This window comes from Dendrobates tinctorius, unplaced genomic scaffold, assembly GCF_039654945.1.
Source record: "Dendrobates tinctorius isolate UK_male_01 unplaced genomic scaffold, ASM3965494v1 ptg000095l, whole genome shotgun sequence".
NCBI classification, from domain to species: Eukaryota; Metazoa; Chordata; class Amphibia; order Anura; family Dendrobatidae; genus Dendrobates; species Dendrobates tinctorius.
The window spans coordinates 28,788,712-28,812,234 of record NW_027361763.1 but is presented as its reverse complement, the minus strand read 5'-3'; the positions used below and the strand labels follow the sequence as shown (position 1 = coordinate 28,812,234).

The 23,523-nt window shown below is 45.2% G+C and overlaps 1 protein-coding gene across 1 annotated transcript; it reads right to left on the bottom strand.

The window, feature by feature from the left end:
• Nucleotides 1-336: 336 nt before the first annotated feature.
• Nucleotides 337-2,262, bottom strand: LOC141098858 (homeobox protein not2-like). The gene is made up of 3 exons (XM_073586817.1): nucleotides 1,808-2,262; nucleotides 1,338-1,537; nucleotides 337-638 (listed from the first exon to the last, which is right to left on the bottom strand). The coding sequence occupies exons 1-3, from the start codon at nucleotides 2,130-2,132 to the stop codon at nucleotides 483-485; spliced, it is 681 nt and encodes a 226-aa protein (XP_073442918.1). The 5' UTR covers nucleotides 2,133-2,262; the 3' UTR covers nucleotides 337-482.
• Nucleotides 2,263-23,523: the final 21,261 nt, after the last annotated feature.

Sequence of the window (23,523 nt, the reverse complement as noted above, 5' to 3'; positions counted from 1 at the left end):
GCATTGAGACAACGCAAGTACAAAGGGAAACAGTAACATAGTTACTAGAAAGGACCACAGTAAGGTGAGGGACAAATCATATATACTGCGCCTTATTTCCTGCCAATGACTCAGGGAGATCTTTGTTCACCACCCCTGTCCTACAATTATAAATTACACAAAGTATAAAGACAATTTTTCATATATGGAAGATTGCAGAATTATTATACAGTCCTCCATGCCAAATGGTCTACAAGATAGGACACCAATGTGTCATCCAAACTCTAAAAGGAGAAGAAGTCCATCACACATCTCTTGATTGGAGTTTTCATGGTTGGAGGACATGTAGAGTAAGGTTTTTCCAAAGTTGACCTTTCCTCATCAAAGTGACTAGTTCGTTGGGCCTCCATCTCATTGTCCATAATGGTTTTTGGCCAAGAAAAATTGCATCATCCTGTAGTCAGCAGAATTCCTCAGTAGAGAATGAAGGTCTAGGTGAAGATCTACTGAACCACATCTACTTCGTTCTCCTGCTCTTCTCTGGGGTCTGAGGCTGGTTGGTCTTTTGGGAGGACTCTAACCTGGGACATTTTGGCCATTTTTTGCTCCAGGCTTTGTTTCCGCCACTTTATGCGGCGATTCTGAAACCAGACCTTCACCTATGAAGAAAGGAGAAGACATTGTTAAAAACTAGGATGTAAAGACACTGAGACTCTAGTTACACTACAGTGATATATATATATTATGCAGAGTGCTTTGTAAAAGTGTTGATGCCAAGTGAGTATTCCACATTTTTACCTATTTTCACTTTACATCCACATACTTAAGTGTATTTTATTGAGACATAAGTCCCAGAGAATCTGTGACAAGATGTGAAAATGACTGATCACAGACGTCTCCATCCAATCTCACTGAGCGAGAGCGAGTGTGCAATGAAGGGGCAAAATGTCACCTCTAGAGGCGCAAACCTGGAGAGACAGACTCCAAACAATGCAGAGAAAGCTGGAGAGAAAGGTGGTCCTACAAAGTACTGACTCGGGGTGAATACAAATGCCCCTCACAATTTTTTATTTTTATATTTTTAAAATAATTAGAAACCCTGAAACATTCCCTTTACACTCCACAAATACTTGTTACTATGTGTTGGTGTCGCATAAAATCCCATTAAAATACATGTAAGATTGTGGCTGTAATGTGAATAAATGTGGAAAAGTGGAAAAGTTCACAGGGTGTGAAGACTTTTCAAGGCACTGTATATCATATATTACATAGCAAACACATTCAGCTAACAAATGCATTTTCAAACCCAAAAGGGCTCAATTTGAGGACAGTCACAGAGTGGATGTGCCAATTCTTACCTGAGTTTCTGTGAGGCCAAGTGTGGCAGCCAGGTCCACTCGTTCAGTCCCCACCTTATACTGCTGCTGTAGGAATTCCTTCTCCAGCCTTTCCAGCTGTTCTGGAGAGAAGATCGTCCTAAATCTCTTCGGCTTGTAAGGTCCTGTCTTGCAGGGCAGAGATACTATGGGACGCATGGTGCAGAGTGTGTTTGTAAGATCTGGAAAAAGTAGAAGGTCGCGATGTTAGCACAAGAAAGCAAAAGGAAAGAAGGAAGGAGCGCTCCTAGGACTGAAGCGCACAGAGCTGCAACTTCTACAAGTGAGATCCAAGATAACTATTCTGATGTGAGAAATACAAGTCTCAGCAATTAACCTAAAGAAAAAAAATCCACATCTTTCCTGATCTAACCGACTTATTGTAAAAATATTATTAGCACTTATAATAATTCTATCTAATTAGTTTAAGAATATGAGGCGTGTGGACTCACCTCTGTGGCTGCACAGGGGGTACAGACATCTGCACCCTCCACTGAAGTGCTGCTGGGGCTGGACATAGCCGGGGAAGGCTGCAGGTTGGCCAAACCATACTGGAGGATAGGACATGGCCCCATAGGAGAAGCCATAGGGTGCAGGGGGCATCTGCCAGCCGGGTTCCTCCACAGCTACTCGGGGAGCCGGTCTATCCTCCCTGGATAGTATGGACTCAATATCGAAGGTTTTCCTTGGTCTTGAATGGTCCTGAATGGCCACTGGCAGAGCAGGAGCCTGAGACAAGTCATGGCCAAGCCCTGGGAAGATAGGAGTGGGCTGCATGATAGTTGGTAGAAGGCAAAGTATGCTCAGATGGTGAGAAGTTCCAGGAGCTGGTGATCTTTTGCTGGAGAATGTAGGGTCCTGAGCTCTGAGCCTCCTTATATCCAGAGCTGTGCTTTGTGAAATGCAAATACACTATTAGCATGCCAATAGCCCAGAGCAGAGATCAGCACTGAGAGAGGAGAAGTGGGCTCTGCACACAGACCCCACACTGCCCCCGAGAGGAGAGGAAATGACCATGGGGCAAAGCTTCCTACAGCCTCCCCCAGCTGGCCCCAAAATCCAGGGGACACAGGACACCTCTAATGAATCCATAATTAGCGGGAATCGTGTGAGTGTAACTATATCTATATATCCACGTGTCTATATACGACCTGTGATCCACCCGTCCACGGGGTGCAGGATTCTGTTTTCTGCTCATCTATGTATACAGCTCATATTTAGCTGGTAGTTATTAATGGATCTCATATTTCACTGATTATCAACTTATCTATGTATCTAACGCTACATCTCACATATGTGATATCAATGAATAATCGGAATCAAGTGATGTGAAAAGGAGATGGAAATATATAATCAGTGTCTGTATCTAACTCTACATCTCACAGTTGTGTACCAACCAGACATTAGACAGATCTATAATCTCCTCTCTGCTGCCAGGGTGGGCTCTCTTGGGGTCATACGGGGGTCCAGCTCTGAGCCCCTTATATTATGCATTCATAAGGGGAGAGATGTGTAGATTTTTTTCTTACACATATTTTCTATTATACTTTTTGCATATTTGTCTTTTACATTATAAATTCTATTCTGCCATTTATATATTTTATATTTTAATACATTGTGAAATTATTTTTGTTTTATTTTCAGACTAGAATTGGCCTTCATTTATTCTTACACATAATCAATGATCTTGTAAAATATGACACACTTACATTTTATTTGTAATTTTACTTGGATTAGTGACACAGGTTAATAGTCATTCACTAATTTTGCTTTTTATTCCACTTTACTGTTTTAAAATGTCTTTTCTATGTTCTTTTGCTTTTCTTTCTCCCCTTTTTTCCTGTATCAGTGACTTTTGTATTGATTTGTTTCCACCTTTTTGAGTCTCTTGGTTAGAAGTTGGACTGATGCCTCATCTCCATACAATGAGGTGTGATTGGATAATTAGAGGAGATCTGATTCATCAGTGTCGTCTTCTTCTCCTGGTCGGTGTCTGCTGCTTTCTCACCTCGGCCGATACTGAGGACAATCTCAGTCACTGTAAGAGATGAAGATGGCGGCAGCTCCGTTGTCTCCAGCCCAACAATCCACATTTGGTGACAGTTCCTCCATTGTTCTGTGGGAATCCTTGAGCTCCACTTATTATTCCCGGTTTCTGACATTTTTCCTTCCGCTTATTCCAGTTTTGACCCTTTACAAACTGATTATTCCCATTATGAGATCACTATTCTTTGTCTCAAAGCATGAATCCTCCTTAGATCTCAGCGATCCTCCTCAGATCATCATTTCTGATATTTTGCAATTATTCTTTTCATAGCTTAACCCATCAGTCCCATGGGAGACACAGGTAATGGCGACATTGCTGGGGGTCCGCCCTTCTCCCCTCAACACCGGGGCATTATATTAATTAGTAAAGGGAATTGCTGCACTTTGTCGCCCATTAGCTCTGTGGACTTTGTTAATGGATTTCACTTAAAAAGCTGCAGAATTTCACCCTGTGGTAATGACGTGGGAAATGTAGCACCTGGTAGTGAGGAACACAGAGGGTCCCCCTATGCTGGGGGGTCTGGACAAGTGATATGGGGCTGTTACCAGGGGATGGTGATACTTGGCCTGGTCAGGGTGGTAGATGTACAAGAGTTCACACAGCTGTACACCATTGTTCCCGCCTTTATTCACACAATAACCCTCTACCTGCTATAGAGCTTTGACAACTGTGATTTGTTGTAAGGAAATATATTCGGGTATATATACAGTGAAGGAAATAAGTATTTGATCTCTTGCTGAGTTTGTAAGTTTGCCCACTGACAAAGACGTGAAAAGTCTATAATTTTAAGGGGAGGTTAATTTTAACATTGAGAGAGAGAATATCAAAAATAAAATCTAGAAAATCACATTTTATAAATTATATAAATTTATTTGCATTTTGCAGTGAGAAATAAGTATTTGATCCCCCTACTAACCTACAGACCAGTTAGACGCTCCTAATCAACTTGTTACCTGCATTAAAGACAGCTGTCTTACATAGTCACCTTTATAAAAGACTCCTTTCCACAGACTCAATTAATCAGTCAGACTCTAACCTCTACAACATGGGCAAGACCAAAAACCTTTATAAGGATGTCAGGGACAAGATCCTAGACCTGCACAAAGCTTGAATGGGCTACAAAGCCATAAGTAAGATGCTGGGTGAGGAAGGAGACAACTGTTGGTGCAATAGTAATAAAATGGAAGAAATACATAATGACTGTCAATCGACATCGATCTGGTCCACCATGCAAAATCTCACCTCGTGGGGTACCCTCGCTTCATGAGGAAGGTGAGTCATCAGCCTAAAACTACACGGGGGAACTTGTTAATGATGTCAAGGCAGCTGGGACCACAGTCACCAAGAAAACCATTGGTAACACCACATTATGTCTTAAAGGTTTAAAATCCTGCAGTGTCCACCAGGTCCCCCTGCTCAAGAAAGCGAATGTGCAGGCCTGTCTGAAGTTTGCCAATGAACACCTGGATGATTCTGTGAGTGATTGGGAAAAGGTGCTGTGGTCAGATGAGACGGAAATTGAGCTCTTTAGCATTAACTCAACTGAGCGTGTTTGGAGGAAGAGAAATGCTCCCTATGACCCAAAGAACACCATCCCCACTGTTAAGCATGGAGGTGGAAACATGTTTTGGGGGTGTTTTTCTGCTAAGGGCACAGGACTACTTCACTAGAGCCATGTACTGTAAAATCCTGAATGACAACCTCCTTCCCTCCGCCAGGCGGCACGATTGCACGGCCTCAGGCTGACAGCCACTTTGATCGTGTGCGGGTGTCAGTTGTGTGCGACAGCTGACACCCTGCAGCAATGCACACAATCAGTGCTAGCACCGATAGTGGGCATTTAACCTCTCTGATGCCTCTGTCAGTAGTGACAGTGTCATAGAGAGGCATCTCTGTTATGAATGGGTCACCGAGGAGAAAAACAAAACAAAACAAGCTAAGCCACAGAAAACCAGAGAAGTTGGTAACTAGACAGGAAAGGAAAGGCAAGTCACAGTCTGCAACCTGCAAAAAACCCTACAAAAATAATGTCCAACACTTCTGATAGCAAAATTAACCCTGAATTCACTAGACTTCTCCCACTATATCAGCACTCTGGAATATTCTGAGACAGAGCAAAAAGACTGAACTAGTAAGGGACAAAAAGCCAATTGGCAAAATACTGATAAATAAGAGTGGAAATCCATCTCAGCCCCCAGCTGGGGCTGGCAGACCATACAAAAAACTGAATAGACCAACAAAATCAAGTGTGAACATTAGCAGAAAAACTTACCTTTAGATGACTGGAACAGAGCTGAAAACCAAGAGCTGACAAGCCAGAAGGAATCACCAGCAACTGAATAGGGCATCGGCTGTCTTAAATCCAACCTGAGAATCCTGAGATCCAATCGTCATCCTCATTCTCAGGTGGCAGATCTCCACCGATCATACCAGCCGCACCACCTCCCATAACCACCAGAGGGAGTCCAGAAGGGGAACTCACAACTGGTGAGAATGAAGTCACAACACATCTCACAGGGAGGGGGCTCCCTGCGCGCTTCCATCAGGCCACCGCGATGTGATCGTGTTGGCCTGATGGTCTCCATGGAGACCCCTGGCACCAAGATGGCCACGGGGTCCTTCTGGGTTTTGGAGGGAAAGGTGGCTTGCGAGTGCCTGCTGAGTGCAGACGCCGGCATTCCTCCTTCCCTGCCTGTCAGATCCTTATCTGATATTCTTTAGGTCAGAGTGTCAGATCAACGATGTGATATAACATAGTAATGTCCCATCTTGGGACAATGTAAAAAGCTTAAAAAAAAAAAAGAATTGCAAAGTGTAAAAAAAAAAAAATTTTTAAAAAATCCCCCAAAAAAAGAAAAATTTTTTAAAAAATACAATTATTTCTGAAAATAAAAAAAATCAATAAAAGTACACATTTGTTATCGCCACGTCCGTAACAACCCGCTCTATAACTGTCCCACTAGTTATCCCCTTCAGTGAACTCCATAAAAAAAATAAAAACTGAGTGCATTGTTCTTGCCTATCATCATACCACCAAACAAAGTGCGATAAAACACAATAAAAAAGGCACATATAAATAAACATGGTACTGCTGAAATGTGATCTTGTCCCGCCAAAAACAAGCCCCCATACAGCATCAGCAGAAAAATAAAGTTATAGCTCTAAGAATAAAGTGATGCAAACATAATTAGTTTTTCTAAAAAAAAAAAGTTTTTATTGTGTAAAAGCGACAAAACGTAAACAAAGATATAAATGAGGTATTGCTTTAATTATAGTGACCCAAAGAATAAAGCTGCATTACCAATTTTATTATATGCAAAACGGTATAAAAAACAATAAATAGAAAGCAATTACTGTGTTGCTGGTTTTTGTTCGTTCCGTCTCCCAAAAATTATAATAGAAAGCAATAAAAAAGTCATGTGCCTGAAACTGCTACCAATAAAATGTCAGCTCGTCCCGCAATATCAAGCCCTCACATGACTCTGACAGCCAAAATATAAATATATTTTAACTCTCAAAATATGGTGACGTAAAACTAGTTTTCACAACAAAAAGCATCTTTTAGTGTGTGGCAGCAGCCAAACATAAAAACCTGATATAAATCTGGTATCGCTGTGACTGCACCTACCGAAAAATAAAGTCGCCCAATCATTTATACCCCACAAGGAACAGCGTAAAAAATAAATAAAACCAATTCTTCACCTGCTGTTTTTTTCATTGTGCCTCCCAAAGATCACAGTAAGGCTTGGCGCACATATAACCTGCGCTCACACCGGGGTTTCTGTGTAAATCTCTGAAAAAAGGGGAAGCATGAGGCGCTGTATCACATGGTTGCAACTTCTGTACAGGACTATCACCAGGTGAAAGATAAACTAAAGTACTTAAGGAAAATGGCTAATTTGCAGGTATTCAATGATTATTCAATAAACCGGATTCATTGTTATTAGACCTCCTTAATAAGCTGTTCTTAATAAACTTGTGGTTAATTTTCTGTGTGGGCAATTTTCATCGACATTCTTCTGTGTGCAATGAATTTTCAACATGGTCTTTCCCATGCTGCATAAAGTTCGAAAAGAGAAGACAGACCGATAAGATAGGTAGATTGAATGGAATAGACAGATGCTAGAATGCGTAGCTCGGGCTTACCAGTCTCCCACCCATTAAGCCTCATGCATATTCACTGCATTGACCGGCAAACAGCCAATCACAGACGCTCACACACTGTGAGAACCTCTGTGATTGGCTGTTGCAGTCTGACTGCATTTCCTCGATCTGGACGGTGTTTGTGCTTAGTTTCCATGCACATTAGTGTATGGTAATGAATCTGCCATCATAGGGTGCTGAATAAATAATAAAGAAAAAACTTTTGGGGCTTCAAATTATTAAGTCTAGTCAGATGAAAGCGGACAGCTGCAAGCAGGCACCCTCAGCTGCCTAATTTTTACCTTGGCTGGAAAAGAAAAATGTGTGGGCTCCGCCCTATATTGCCAGACAAGGTAAAACTAGGCAGCTGAGGGCTGGTATTCTCAACTGGGTGAGGGCCCATTATGTTAGGGTCCCTCCACACTAAAGAATAGCAGACCGCAGCCACCCCTGAAAATGGCGTTAGTGTGTCTGTAGCCATACCTGTATACTTTCCCCCGTCCTGCAGAGCATCTCACCTAAAATTCTATATTCTTCTCCTCCCCTGGAGAACATCTCGCCTATACCTGTATACTATCCCCCTGTCCTGCAGAGCATCTCGCCTGTAATTCTATATTATTATCCCCCCTGCAGAGCATCTCACCTATATTTCTATATTATTCTCCTGCCATGCAGAACATCTCACGTATACCTGCATACTATCCCCCTGTCCTCCAGCACATTTATCCTATAGATCTATGCTAGTCTCTGTCTTGCAGAGCATCTCACCTAAAACTCTCTATTGTCTTTTCCTGTGGGTATTCATGTCTGTGGACAATTTTCTGTGGGCATTTTTCACATATCATGTGAACATCCTCACCTTGCACCTGAACTATCATAGATCTGAAACTTTGATGCTGCAATTGGCAATTTTCCATGTGGACAATTTTCCTGTGGACCTTTTCTGGTCACCGTTATGCAGGACTGGTATCTTACACTATTTGGTCACCATATGGCGGTAATATCAGTGTTGGTCTTTGTATAGAGATTATTTTCAGTAAAAGCCCAGTCATCTCCTGAGGATCTCCTGCATTCAGTATTAGGGCTCATACTCACATGCGAGAAACTCAGACGAGTCTCGCACGTCAATACTCGGCACTGCTGCTGGCAGTCGGATCGAAGCATTCAGCTATATGTATTTCTATGCAGCCACACGCTCCGCTCCCGAGTGCTGGGTTTTGACGTGCGAGACTCGTCCGTGAGTATGAGCCCTTAGGTTGCACCACCATAGTTATAATCAAGGTTACCTGGTTAAGAGCCCACTCAGAAGTTTTGGCCCTTCTGAATCAAAACCCTAGCTACACCTCTGAATTTAATACATACATTCAGTGAAAAAAATCCACAGCTCAGTTGTTTTAAAATCATCAGAAGTTTTGGTCTTCTTGCATTCGGGTGGGACTGTGAGGTTGGGTTATGGGTGGGGTCTTCGTCTTTGCACGGCCCATCTGCTGCCTCTGTAACATCCGCAGATTTCTGTAATGCAGAGGATGGTGATTCCCGCTCAACAGTCTTGCGGGTGCACTGGCACGTCAGCTTGTCAGGCTTTACAAAGGTATCCGGCACTCCAACAGTGGCCAGAAATGTACAAATTTATTTCAGGAACATCCCCAGATTTTTGTAGTTAATTTGTCACACATTTCTTTGCTGCCTCTGAAAAATCTCCCTTAGAAATTCACTTTTTAGGGTTGGTTTTTTTTTTTTTTTTTTTTTTTGAAATGTGATGTTATTTTGCCTTTGTAAAGTGATGAACCTCTGTAATATACCCCATTACCGTATTTTCTTCCCTTCTTTCTATAACGCCATGCCGGAAGTGCTGGCTTATCTGCCTGGTTCTTGCTGTCTTAGTAGCTGATTTGAGCTGCAGGTTTTACAAATCTTATACCTGTGTGATCTTCTCTGTTCTCGTCCCCCCCCCCCCCCCCCAATGCTCAGACAGTGAGGGGGTTTGTGAATAGTCTCTGAGCCTTGGGGGAGGGGAACAGAGAAGATCACACAGGTATAAGATTTCTAAAGCCTGTAGTTCAAATCAGCTAAGACAGCAAGAACCAGGCAGATAAGCCAGCACTTCCGGCATGGTGTTATAGATAGAAGGGAAGAAAATATGGTAATGGGGTATTTTACCCTTGGCCACGACAGCACCCACTGGAGGTATCGGATCCGTCCCATTTGGAACAGGAAACCCTACAGGAAAGATAAAAGGGGGCGGTCCGCCTCTCCTCCTCAGTTTTGGTTTCCTGTTCCAAACGGAGCCAGGATCCTTCAGGAAGCTTACCTGGGCCATGCATGCCGCCTGTGCAGTCTCCTTGGGAACGGCAGGGGCTGCGGTCCGGAGGCAGCGTCGGGTGAGACTCCGCTAGACGGCTCCCCCCTCGTCTGGCAGGTGGAGGGTGATGACCGGGTCTGGGGTGGGCCGCCCGGTCTCACCCAGGAGTACGCCGGGGAGGCACCAAGGTGCCGCCGCTGCCCGGGTAAGTGCGCCTGTGGCGCGAAGAAAAAAAAAAGGGAAGAGAGGCTCCCGTGAGGCGGCGGTGGGCGCAGGCCGCAGAGAACAGGCGGGGGCGCGGTGGCCGGCCGGCGTGGAGACTCCTTAACCCCGGAAGTAATGATTGAACTTCCGGGGTAAGATGGCTGAGCGCGACGGCGCATGTGCGGGGAAATCCCGGGGAGGAGCGACTTCCGGGGAGAGAAGAAAGAAGAAAAAAAAGAGAACACCAATTTAAAGCAGCGCGCAATCTATTTAAACAGCGCGCAGCTGAGCAGGGACAAGCCATGTCGCCCCAACGGAAGCGCACGCTCCAGCAGGAGATTCTGCAGGGGGCAGCTCCACCAGGGACCGCAACACTAGGACAGACACCGGGCGCAGGAGCGAAACTGGAGAGTCAAGTCCTAGGATGGGATCTCAGCCATCTGATCCGGTAATATAAGGCTTCACTGGGTGAGTGTGCAAAGTATATACTCTGCCTATTAAGCTGACCTCTCCACCCCCCCCCCCCCCGCCTTGGTGTCCCCTTCTAGACCAAGAAAAAGGAGAAATCCAAGCATAAAGAATGTGCGTTATGCTCTGAACCTCTCCCTGACTCCTACCCTAAGAAGCTCTGTAAGCAGTGCACCAGAGAGACAAAGCAGGGGGCCGCATTGTCGACAAAGGATATTAGAGCTATAATCAGGGAGGAGATACAGGCTATTAACCGCGCCAAAACTCCCTCAGAGACTGGCAGCAAAAAGCAGTTAACCCTCAGCTCAGAGTCAGAGGAAGAAGGGGGGTTAATCTCTGACTCCTCAATCACATCCTCGTCATCATCAGACATGGAGGGACGGTCTTGTTTCCCCCTGGATAGTATGGACAACCTAGTTAAATCGGTGAGAAGCACTATGGGGTGTGAGGAACCAAGGGGTGCCCAAACCGCACAAGACATAATGTTTGCGGGATTGGCGGAAAAGAAAAGGAGAGCGTTCCCGGTAATACCGGTGATTAAGGCCCTAATAAAGAGGGAATGGGAAAAACATGACCAAAGAAGTTTTCTCCCATCAGCCTCAAAAAGAAAGTATCGATATAGCGATGAGGAGCTATTAAAATGGACCAAAGTGCCAAAAGTGGATGCCGTTATATCCTCTACCTCGAAACAATCGGCTATTCCAGTAGAGGACGCAGGCTTGTTGGCAGACCCGTTAGACCGCAAGGCGGAATCATCATTGAAGAGGTCTTGGGAAGCTACCACGGGTATTTTTAAACCAGCGGTAGCCAGCACATGCACCACTAGATCTATGCTCGTGTGGTTGGACCAGCTGGATCAGCAAATCGAGCAAAAGGTGTCCAGTGAAAAATTACGGGCCGCTATCCCATTGATAAGGGGGGCAGCTGCCTTTATGGCTGATGCGTCGGCGGACACTCTACGGCTGGCAGCAAGATCAGCAGCTCTGGTGAACAACGCCAGAAGGGCGTTGTGGATGAAGAGCTGGAAGGGGGATGCTCAATCAAAGGCTAAGATCTGTGCAACCCCGTGTGAGGGTGAGTTTCTCTTCGGAAAAACCCTAGACGAGATACTCGCCAAAGCAAAGGGGAGGAAGAAGGCGTTCCCTGACTCTTCTATCCCTTTCTATAGGAGAACCTTTAAGAGGCGACCGTTTGGAAGAAGGAGGCAAACGGAAAGATCAAATAGATGGGCCGCAAAAGAAGAGAAACAAAAGGGTACCATGTTCAGGGGTCCAACATTCCGAAGGGAAAATAGAAATTAAAAAATCAGACCCACCTGTAGGGGGTAGATTACGGTTCTTTTATCCAAAATGGGAACAAATATCCTCAAACCCATGGATCTTGAGTATTATTAAAGAAGGAATGAAAATAGAATTCCTTCAATACCCTTATGATTTCTTTATCCTAACCCGCCTTAACTCTATAGCCCAACAAAAGGCCCTCGAAGAAGAGATTCGGAGCCTACTAAGCAAGGGTTTTTTAGTGGAGGTCCCAGAGGGACAGGAAGGTAGAGGCTTCTACTCTCCCTTATTTTTAATTTCCAAACCAGATGGTACGTTTAGAACAATTATTAATTTAAAGAAGCTTAATACGTTTATAAAAAAATTATAAGTTTAAGATGGAATCAATCAGATCCACCATAAAGCTTCTCTTTCCAAATTGTGTGATGGCGGGAATTGATTTAAAAGATGCTTACTATCATCTTCCTATCCATAATAGATACCAAAAATATCTAAGGGTCGCAGTGGTGTTCGATGGCAAGGTCCGTCATTTTCAGTACACAGCCATGCCTTTCGGCCTCTCAACAGCGCCAAGAATCTTCACCAAGGTGATGGCAGAGGTGATGGCCTATGTTCATCAAAAGGATACTTTAATCGTACCTTACTTAGACGACTTCCTAATAATCGGGAACTCAGATACCCAATGTACCGAAAGAGTGGCTGATGCAATCTCAACTTTGCAGGACCTAAGCTGGATCATAAATATACAGAAGTCCAGGCTAGTTCCGCAATCCCTCCAGATGTTTTTGGGGTTCCAATTGAACTCCATAACCCAGAAATGTCTACTTCCTCAGGTAAAGATAGCACTAGCAAAAGAGAAAGTAGAGGCAGCCATAGATGGACCACGCATGTCTCTGAGAGGGGCAATGTCGCTATTGGGGTCGCTAGATTCCTGTGCCCCTGCAGTCCGGTGGGCCCATTATCATGTCCGCACACTTCAGCATCAGATCCTCCAGGAGGAGAAGCGACATGGAGGTCACCTTGAGGGCAAGATAACTGTAACTCAGGCGGTCTTGACTTCTCTGGAATGGTGGTTAGTAGAGTTGAGCGACTTTTGGTTTTTTAGGGTCGCGTTTCGTTTCGTGAAACCCGACTTTTCCAAAAGTCGGGTCGAGCAAGATCGTCCGATTATAGGGAAAAGTCGGGGTCATCCCGAAACACGAAACCCAATGTAAGTCAATGGGGAATAAAAGTCGGCAGTGAGGACAGGAAACACACCAACAGTGCCCATTTGAATGCCAAAAGCATCAATTCTTCTTTCTTAAGCTTGTCAACCTTAATTAACTTCATAATACAAGTTACGCACTGAAAAATGGGGGTTATTTGGCTACAAACTGTGGGGGGGAGGGCTGGCTCCAGGTTTTCATGTGCCCTGGGCGAAAGAGCGCCCCTTTAACACATACCACAACTCATCATGCTCCGATACGGCAGAGAAATAGCGGTATAGTACAATGAAAAATACCTCACTTTTTACATCTCATGACGAGGCCCATCTATTTCTCCATACAGAATCATTGGTCCCATATAATGTTTGAAACAGTATATGATGAGCTCCACATAATGCTACAGTATATGTTGGTCCCCATGGATGAAGCTCCACTGTCTTATGGGCCCAAATAATGCTCCAAACATAATGGGCCCCATTTCTAATGCTCTAGTGTATAATGGGCCCTGTAAATGCTGCTCCAGTGTCTGATATCCACCTTTGGAATGTTCCAGTGTATGGTGGGCCCCATCTATCATTCTCAGACGGTGTTAGGCCCAGTATGGATTGCACGTGATTGCACAAAGGTTAGAAAGGGTACCGTCTCCCCAGATAACATGTATGGATAGCATACACATTCAAAATATGTCTCAGGAGGCAGGCTCAGATGGTGTTAGGCCCAGTATGGATTGCACGTGATTGCACAAAGGTTAGAAAGGGTACCGTTTCCCCAGATAACATGTATGGATAGCGTACACATTCAAAATATGTCTCAGGAGGCAGGCTCAGACGGTGTCAGGCACAGTATGGATTTGACGGCCCAGATTACACAGCGGAGGAGCAGGGAGAGGTAAAGATTGCAAATGCTGGGGCCCTGCCCAAGCAAAGGGGGCCCACTCGTGGGCGTCGGTACTGGCACTGGGCCCCTCATAGTACAGCGGTGTGTCTGACGGCGGGTGTGCACCACCACCGTCAGACACTTGATTGCACTATGAAGGACCCTGTACCAGTGCTCGCGCCCAAGAGTCGGCCTACCCACCTGTCCAGGGCAACGGCACTCGCACGGTGTCGTGCGCTAGGTGGTGACCCCGGCCATGGGGGGGGAGGCAGCACAGTTAGGGAGTTTTAGCAAGTGGCATATGTTGATGTTGGACATTCAGCTGATGCAAAAGGCGAAATAGGTGAAGTCCCAGGAAGAGGTGGACCAAAGCAAGCCATTTTTCTGTCACCCTATGTGTCATCAGGGGAAGGTGGGACAAAATCCTTGGAAACCCATGCGTGGTTCATTTTAATGAAGGTTAGATCATCCACATTTTGGGTTGGCAGACGGGTCCTTTTTTCTGTCAGGATTCATCCAGCTGCACTGGACTCTTTCCGATAGCACACTTGCAGCTGGGCAAGCGAGCTCCTGTAAGGCATGTTGGGCCAATTCAGGCCAGGTGTCCAGTTTAGCGGCCCAATAATCAAAGGGGAATGACCTGTGTGGGAGAACATCGATATGGGAGGAAAAGTAGTTTGTAACCATAGTTGACAACTGCTGTCTCCTGTCACTTTCCATCGATGCAGTATTACCAGTTGTGTGAGCGGTACTTGAAAAATCAGTCCACAACATTGTCATGAAACCCCTGTCTCCAACGCCACTTCTGCTGTGTGCACCACGAACACCTCTGCCAAGCTGCCCCCGGCCCGTACGGCTCGTGTGAGAACCATCACCGCTGCTGTGTGCTGGGAATGCCTCAAGCAACCGATTTACCAGAGTTGCTTGTTTATTAGCCAATATTAGGTCAAGGTTCTCCTGTGGCATGATGTTTTGTAATTTGCCTTTATAGCGTGGATCCAGGATGCTGGCCAACCAGTAGTCATCATCGTTCATCATTTTGGCAATGCGGGGGTCCCTTTTTAGGATCCGCAAGGCATAATCTGACATGTGGGCCAATGTTCCCGGTGTCAATGATGCACTGCGAGTGCTGGGTGGAGGAGCACTTTCTGGCAAATCCACATCCCTCCAGTCACGCACAAACCCTGTACCAGACCTTGCCACGCCAACATTTTCACTTGCCCCACGAGATGCATCCTCCTCCCCTAAGTAATCATCCCCATCATCATCCTCCTCTTCTTCCTCCACCTCGTCCAGGAGAGGTCCCTGAGCAGACAATGGCTGAATGTCATCAAGGATTCCCTCCTCCTCTTCCTCCTCATCAACATTGGCTGCAGACGCCTGCTCCTTAAGGTGCGTCAAAGTTTGCATGAGCAGACGCATAAGTGGGATGCTCATGCTTAGGATGGCGTCGTCTGCGCTTACCAGCCGTGTGCATTCCTCAAAACACTGAAGGACTTTACAGAGGTCTTTCAGCTTCGACCACTGCACACCTGTCAACTCCATGTCTGCTCTCAAAGTGCCTGGCCGTGTATCCGCCCACAAATGCATTATGGCCTGCCTCTGCTCGCACAGCCGCTCCACCATGTGCAGGGTGGAGTTCCACCTTGTTGCAATGTCGATAATGAGGCGGTGGTTGGGAAGGTGGAGCAATCGCTGCAGCTTCTGCATACGAACGGAGTGTACAGGCGACTGGCGGATGTGCGCGCACAGTCTTCGCACCTTCTGGAGCAGGGCTGTTAACTCCGGATAATTTTTGAGGAAGCACTGCACCACCAGGTTCAAGGTGTGAGCCAAGCAAGGTATGTGGCTGAGTTTTGAAAGGGCTATGGCTGCCACAAAATTACGGCCGTTATCACTAACTAACTTGCCTGCCTCAAGATGTACACTGCCCAGCCATGACTCAGTTTGTCGCTTCAAGTACTCGGCCAGCACCTCGGCGGTTTCTGTCGCCCAAACACATCATCTGCAACACAGCCTGCTGATGCTTTCCACTAGCTGCTCGATAGGGGGACACATCGTGTGCAACAGTGGCAGCTGCAGATGGAGTGCTCGTACGACTGCGCTCTGTGGACGAGCTTTCGCTTCTGGAGGAGGAGGAGGAGGGTCGAACGCCTTCAGCCAACTGTTTCCTATACCGTGGGCTAGGCAGCACTGTCCCACCACCGCTGTCCCCTGTGGACCCTGCATCCACCACATTAACCCAGTGCGCAGTGATGGACACGTAACGGCCCTGGCCATGCCGACTGGACCTTGCATCACTTGTGAGGTGCACCTTTCCGCTCACTGACTGCTTGAGTGCATGGACAATGCGGTCTTTCACATGATGGTGGAGGGCTGGGATGGCTTTTCGAGAGAAGACGTGGCGACTGGGTAGGTCATAGCGTGGTACTGCATAGGCCATGAGTTCGCGGAAAGCTGTGCTTTTCACCAACCGAAAGGGCATCATCTCAAACGAGATTAGTTTGGCAATGTGGGCGTTCAAACCCAGTGTACACGGATGAGAGACTGAGTACTTTCTTGACCTACTCATAGTGTCTGGGAGGGTGAGCTGGACTTGAGAGCTGCGTATGGTGGAAGTAGCGGTGGACAGGGCGGACTGAGAGAGGGTTGATGATGATGGTGATGGAGTTGGTGTTCTTTCTGATGGCCTAGAATCAGTCTTTCGTTGATATAACAGTGGGATTCCCTGACTGCTGTGGCCTTGCAACGACACCTCAACATTTGCTGCTGTGCTAACCGGTGGGCTTACAGTGGGGGAAACAATGTAGCGTTGCTGACTACCTTCGTTGTGATCAGTTGCACATGTGGCACTTGAGGTTTGGTGTTGTGTCCACGCTTGCAAGTGAAAGCTGGTTAAATGTCTAAGCATGCAACTGGTATTCAAATTTTTCAGATTTTTCCCTCGGCTAAAGGTCTTTGCGCACTTCTTACAGATAACCTTGGCCTGATCATGAGGATTTTGTTCAAAAAAGTGCCACACTGCACTCTTCCTACTTTGGCAGACATTTTGCGGCCTAGCACGCTGTGATCTTTTGACCCTCTGGACAAGCTGTCCAGCAACTCTTTTGATGTTTGGAACCTGTCTTTGGAGTGCTCCGGGCCTGCCAGATAACAGCTGTTGCGATGTCGATGTCTGCTGTGGATGCTCCTCATCTGAGCTATTGGAAGCAGCACCCTCTTCCCCCAATGGATGCCAATCTGGGTCAACAACTGGGTCATTCATCACCTCCTCTTCTATGTCATGTGCACCTTCCTCTGTGTCACCGTGTATGGTGGTATAGTGTGCGGGAAGGGGCACCTGAGTCTCATCAGGGTCAGAATCTGGCTCTGTACACTGCGAGGACAATGTAGTGCTCTGAGTGAATGTACCAGCAGAATCATCCATCAGCGGCTGTGCATCAGTGCACTCCATGTCAGATTCATCTTGGCCTGGGTAATTCACCATTTCACTTGATAATCCAGGCATGGTATGTGAAAACAGCTCCATGGAGTAATCAGTAGTATGGCCTGCGTCATCCTTCAATCTTGGTTGGGGTGAAGGACACAAGGAAAGGTGTGGTTCATGAACATGAGCCTCCAATGATGACTCAGTGCTTTTACTTTTTACAACTGAAGAAGAGGAGGCGATAGAGATGGAGGCTGAGTCAGCAATGTAAGACAAAACTTTTTCCTGATGCTCTGGCTTTAAAAGCGGTTTGCCAAATCCTAGAAAACTAAGCGTTCGAGGCCTTATGTAGCCAGATGACGACGCAGGCTCAACACCTCCTGCATTCGGTCCTATTTTGCTCTTGCCACTACCATCAGATCCACCACCAACACCATCATTACCAGCTGCCAACCCCCGCCCAATTCCACGGCCTCTTCCACCAGCCTTCCTCATTTTTGGTAGAAATGTAGACAAAATCCAACAAACTATATAGTAATGTAAAACAAGGTACAAGGTGTCTATAGGACAGGGGAGCTTTTGAATTTCTGCAGACACTTGTGGACAGTTTTGGATTGTGTGAGGCCCACTGATATCTGAGCGCTATGTGACAGGCTCGATGGCACAGCTGTGACAAAAGTGACGAGAGGATAAGGGAGATTTTGAATTTCTGCAGACACTTGTGGACAGTTTTGGATTGTGTGAGGCCCACTGATATCTGAGCGCTATGTGACAGGCTCGATGGCACAGCTGTGACAAAAGTGACGAGAGGATAAGGGAGATTTTGAATCTCTGCACACACTTTTGGACACTGGATGGACACTTTTGGATTGTGTGAGGCCCACTGATATCTGAGCTCTATGTGACAGGCTCGATGGCACAGCTGTGACAAAAGGGACTAGAGGATAAGGGAGATTGGATTGCTTTTAAAAAAGCAGTTTGCGGAGCAGTGGGTAAACAGCAATGCCAGCCTGTCAGGAAGCCTTAAAAGGCAGCCCAACAACCAACACCACTGATACACCACAATATAGCCTCCCCTTGCACTGCACACACAGTGACTGGTGTGTTATGCAGGCCAAATCGCTAGCAGCAGAAGCAGTTTTTTGGTCTTCTTCCATGCCTAACGCTCTCCCTACAGAATCAGCAGCAACCTCTCCCTATACTAAGATCGGCAGAAGTAAGATGGCGGTCGGCGTGCACGCCCTTTTATACCCCCTGTGACGCCCACCAAAGCAAGCCAATCACTTGCATGCCCTTCTGAAAGATGGTGGTGACCCCTGCCTATGTCATCACGTTGCCCAGTGTCCGTGGATCCTGATTGGCTGAAAGAGCGCAAAACAAACTTTTGAAACTCGACTTTGGCGCGTAAGTCGCCGACCTCGTGGCCGACCTCATCCTAGGGTCGGGTTTCGTTTCATGAAACCCGACTTTGCCAAAAGTCGGCGACTTTTGAAATTTTTCGACCCGTTTCGCTCAACTCTAGTGGTTAGATGATGACCATCTATCCTCAGGAGTCCCATGGATCATAGTACCATCTGGTATCCTAACCACCGACGCTAGCCCCCAAGGCTGGGGAGCCCATATGGGGAATAGCTTTTGTCAAGGAAGATGGAATAGAGAGGAAAGAGAATACTCATCTAATTTAAAAGAACTGACAGCAGTATACTATGCTCTACATCATTTCCTTCCACAGCTTCAACAGAAACATGTCAGGATCCTGTCGGACAACACCACCACGGTGGCCTACATAAACAGACAAGGAGGTACTCGATCAGAGACTCTGATGTCTTCTGCGGCAAGAATCTTAAACTTAGCCGAAAGCAATTTGTTGTCCCTCTCAGCTCTTCATATCAGAGGAGAGGACAACCAAGAAGCAGATTTATTAAGCCGACACACACTTCGGCAAGGGGAGTGGTGCCTCAATCGCCAGATCTTCCAGGACATAGTAGCTCTATGGGGGCATCCTCAAGTGGACCTCTTCGCCACAAGGGAAAACAGACAAAGACCTTTGCTTCCCTGTCTCCAGCAGATCACCCAGACATACTGGATGCCCTCCAGGCCTCATGGAAATTCAAACTGGCATACGCCTTCCTGCCATTGATTCTCCTGCCACAAGTGATTCGGAAAATCAGAGAGGAAAAGGTGAGAGTAATCCTGATAGCACCTTTCTGGCCCAAGAGACCGTGGTTCTCGTGGCTACGAATTATGTCAGTGACAGATCCTTGGGTTCTCCCCTCAAACTCCAGCCTACTCTCCCAAGGCACTTTCTTCCACCCTCAAGTGAACAACTTACACTTGACGGCGTGGAACTTGAAAGGCACCTATTAAGATCAAGAGGGTTTTCGCAATCATTAATTACTACGCTTCTACAGAGCAGAAAGCAGTCCACAACCCAAATTTATAAAAGAATATGGAAAAAATTCCTACAGTTTCATACAGCATCTCATACAGCAGAAGTCCCGATAGTTCCTATCTTAGAAATCCTACAAAAAGGGAAGGAATTGGGCTTGTCAGTAAACACACTGAAAGTACAGGTGTCTGCGTTGGGGGCGCTGTATGGCCATAATATAGCAGGGAATAAGTGGATATCACGATTCATTACAGCATGTGAAAGAATAACTCCAGTTCACATACCCACAATCCCTACATGGGACTTAAACTTGGTGTTAGACGCCCTGACAGAAGAACCTTTTGAACCGATAGATACGATATCCCTTAAATATTTATCATTTAAGACGGCCCTCTTGGTAGCACTGACATCCGCTAGGAGAGTGGGTGATATCCAGGCCCTGTCCATAGATCCACCCTTTTTGCAGGTATATCGGGATAGATTAATATTAAAGCCAGACCCCTCATACCTGCCTAAGGTATCAACAAAGTACCATAGGTCTCAGGAGATACTCCTCCCAACCTTCTTTGAAGATCCCTCCACTCCGGAAGAGCAGAAATTCCACGCTTTGGACGTCCGAAGAACTGTCCTAAAGTATATTGAAAGGTCCGAGAGCTGGAGGCAGTGTAGGGCTCTCCATTTCTTTTCAGGGCCATAAAAAAGGGTATGGAGTCACAAAGGGCACCATTTCCCGATGGATCAGGGATGCCATTCGTTTAGCCTACTCTGCAAAAAATGAAGAACCTCCGGAAGACATCAGAGCACATTCCACCAGAGCAATGGCGGCCTCCTGGGCGGAGAGGGAAACGTTCCAATTGAAACCATATGTAAGGCGGCAATTTGGTCATCCCCTTCTACCTTCTATAGACACTATAGACTTGACCTTTCGTCTACTTCTGACCTAAGCTTTGGCAGGACTGTCCTTGGCACGGTGGTCCCACCCAGGTGATGGTCTCTGGAATCTCTCCAGTGGGTGCTGTCGTGGCGAAGGGTAAAAAGCCGGATTACTTACCGGTAATGCTCTTTTAATGAGTCCACGACAGCACCCGCTCACTTCCCTCCCTGCTAGAAATATCAATATTAAAAGTATATCTGCTAAAGTTGGATAAGTAAAGTTATAAGTACAAGACATTGCCTAATCCTTGGCGGTCCTCCTGGTACTCTGAAATGCAAAACTGAGGAGGAGAGGCGGACCGCCCCCTTTTATCTTTCCTGTAGGGTTTCCTGTTCCAAATGGGGCGGATCCGATACCTCCAGTGGGTGCTTTCGTGGACTCATTAAAAGAGCAATCAAGAAAAATAGCGTGCACTCAAGTCTTATTATTGAGGTGCAGGTGTAACGGACCTGTAGGTCCTATTACCAATAATAATACAGAATCACCGCACACTCAGAGAAATATAATGCCAACAAGTGTTCATTTTATTATGTACAAAACATGTGGGAGCCAAAAAAGAATATAGAGCACTAGATAGAAGCGATATATATAACGACGTTTCGGCTCAGCCCGAGCCTTTATCAGTTTATCGCTGCAAAATAGAGAAAAATACATCAAAATATATACAGAGACCAAAAAACAATTGCAGAAAAAACAGAAAAGAGAATATACAACACCAAATAAACATCATCCAAATATAATACAGTGATAAAAACACATATATACATAGACATTATACTGCTTTCACAGAGAACATGGATGTACGAAGCTGGAGCAAAAGCCCAGAAAACTAGTACCATACTCAATAGAATAAGGGGAATAGGGGGAAAGAAAAGGATTACCTGAATCCGTTTTCAAATCTTTTGAATAGATTGCAAGAGAACTCCCAAGAGAATAGCCCAAGTAAAACGGCTGAAAGGAATTCGTCAACATCATGGTTAGTAAAAATAGAAAAATAGATAAAGTTGTAACCGTAGTTATTCTGGTTTGGTTATCTGTGTGTGGTGTATAGTGCATCAGCATTATGGGGAGAAAAGCATAAATACCATCCTTGTGATGAGAAGACTTATGCTCCTATTGATCATGATATTAAAAAGGACTAAGTATATGGTAATGTCATCAAAAAGTACTAGCCCACAGAATGTCTAAATAGTATAATGAGATAAATAAATCCACACAAGATGGCCATTTTAAACAACGCTCTTAGAAGAATGAAGGACGTCTCACATTACTATGTGTGTTGCGCATAATGTGCAAAATGTCAGTAAATTACTATGTAATAGCGCTCTAATATAGATGTCATTTGGAGGGAGAGTTACCTGTGATTTTAGTGCTGTAAAGCGGCGCTCCCGCGCCTGGCTGCAATGGCGTCATGCTATAACCCTCAGTATGTGGCTGTATTTATATGGGAGCCCAGGTGGCCGCATCCGGCCGGAAGTAAAACCCCTGAACCGGAAGTGACGTCGCGCTGTCTTAGTATAGACACTGCGCATGTCTGTGATGGTTGTCAGGGTGATCAGCAGATTGGCGTCCCTGTAGTTTATCTGATAGCGCCGAGTAGTGTGTGTAAAGTGCGTAGAGGCTATAATTGTATGACATGTGGACAGCATCATAGTATTGCAAAAAAATAGTATTGCAAAAAAAATAATAAGAGAAGCTAATATATAAGCAGGCATATGGAAAACAATAAACCATGAAAAGAAAATGAAATTTGCAAAAGGAAAAACAGAGAATAATAGAAAACAAAAATGGTAAATAAGGGGAATAAGCGAATAAAATTAAAAAATAAAAGTAAAAATAAAAATAGGGAATGAAAAATGAAAAAACAAAATGGAAATAAAATAAAAAATAAAAATAAAAATAAAAAACCAACAATGTTGCTGACCATGCGCAACTAGTTAAATATGCATGCATTGTGTATATATAGGGTTATGAAGAAAATAAAGTAAAAAATAAAAAGATAAGACTAAAAAATGAAAATTAAAAATAAAAAATAAAAAATCCAAAATAAAAGTCCAGATTTATACTGTAAACCAACGGATGCCAACAGTCTTCTACACTATTCGAGTTGTCACCCAAAGGCCACCAAGAATAGTCTTCCACGCTCGCAATTTAATAGGGTGGCACGTATCGTCTCTGATCATGATATTCGTAATGAGAAACTTGATATTATGACAAAAAAATTTAAGGACAGATGTTATCCAGCAAAACTACTTGAGGTTGAAAAACAACGGGTATTAACCCCTTCATCTCCTCTACCGAGGACATGTGCAAAAGAAAGAATCCCATTTGTCCCACTGGACTCTTATTTTGGATTTTTTATTTTTTAATTTCATTCGCTTATTCCTCTTATTTACCATTTTTGTTTGTTATTATTTTCTGTTTTTCCTTTTGCATATTTCATTTTCTTTTCATGGTTTATTGTTTTCCATATGCCTGCTTATATATTAGCTTTTCTTATTATTTTTTTGCAATATTATGATGCTGTCCACATGTCATACAACTATAGCCTCTACGCACTTTACACACACTACTCGGCGCTATCAGATAAACTACAGGGACGCCAATCTGCTGATCACCCTGACAACCATCACAGACATGCGCAGTGTCTATACTAAGACAGCGCGACGTCACTTCCGGTTCAGGGGTTTTACTTCCAGCCGGATGCGGCCACCTGGGCTCCCATATAAATACAGCCACATACTGAGGGTTATAGCATGACGCCATTGCAGCCAGGCGCGGGAGCGCCGCTTTACAGCACTAAAATCACAGGTAACTCTCCCTCCAAATGACATCTATATTAGAGCGCTATTACATAGTAATTTACTGACATTTTGCACATTATGCGCAACAC

What these genes read in the sequence shown, in the direction of transcription:
- LOC141098858 (XM_073586817.1), bottom strand. Translation starts at nt 2,132, where the DNA reads ATGCAGCCCACTCCTATCTTCCCAGGGCTTGGCCATGACTTGTCTCAG. An exon ending in CCCCCTGTGCAGCCACAGAG is followed by an intron (nt 1,538 to 1,807) that starts GTGAGTCCACAC and finishes TACTTTTTCCAG; the next exon opens with ATCTTACAAACACACTCTGC. An exon ending in TTGGCCTCACAGAAACTCAG is followed by an intron (nt 639 to 1,337) that starts GTAAGAATTGGC and finishes CTTTCTTCATAG; the next exon opens with GTGAAGGTCTGGTTTCAGAA.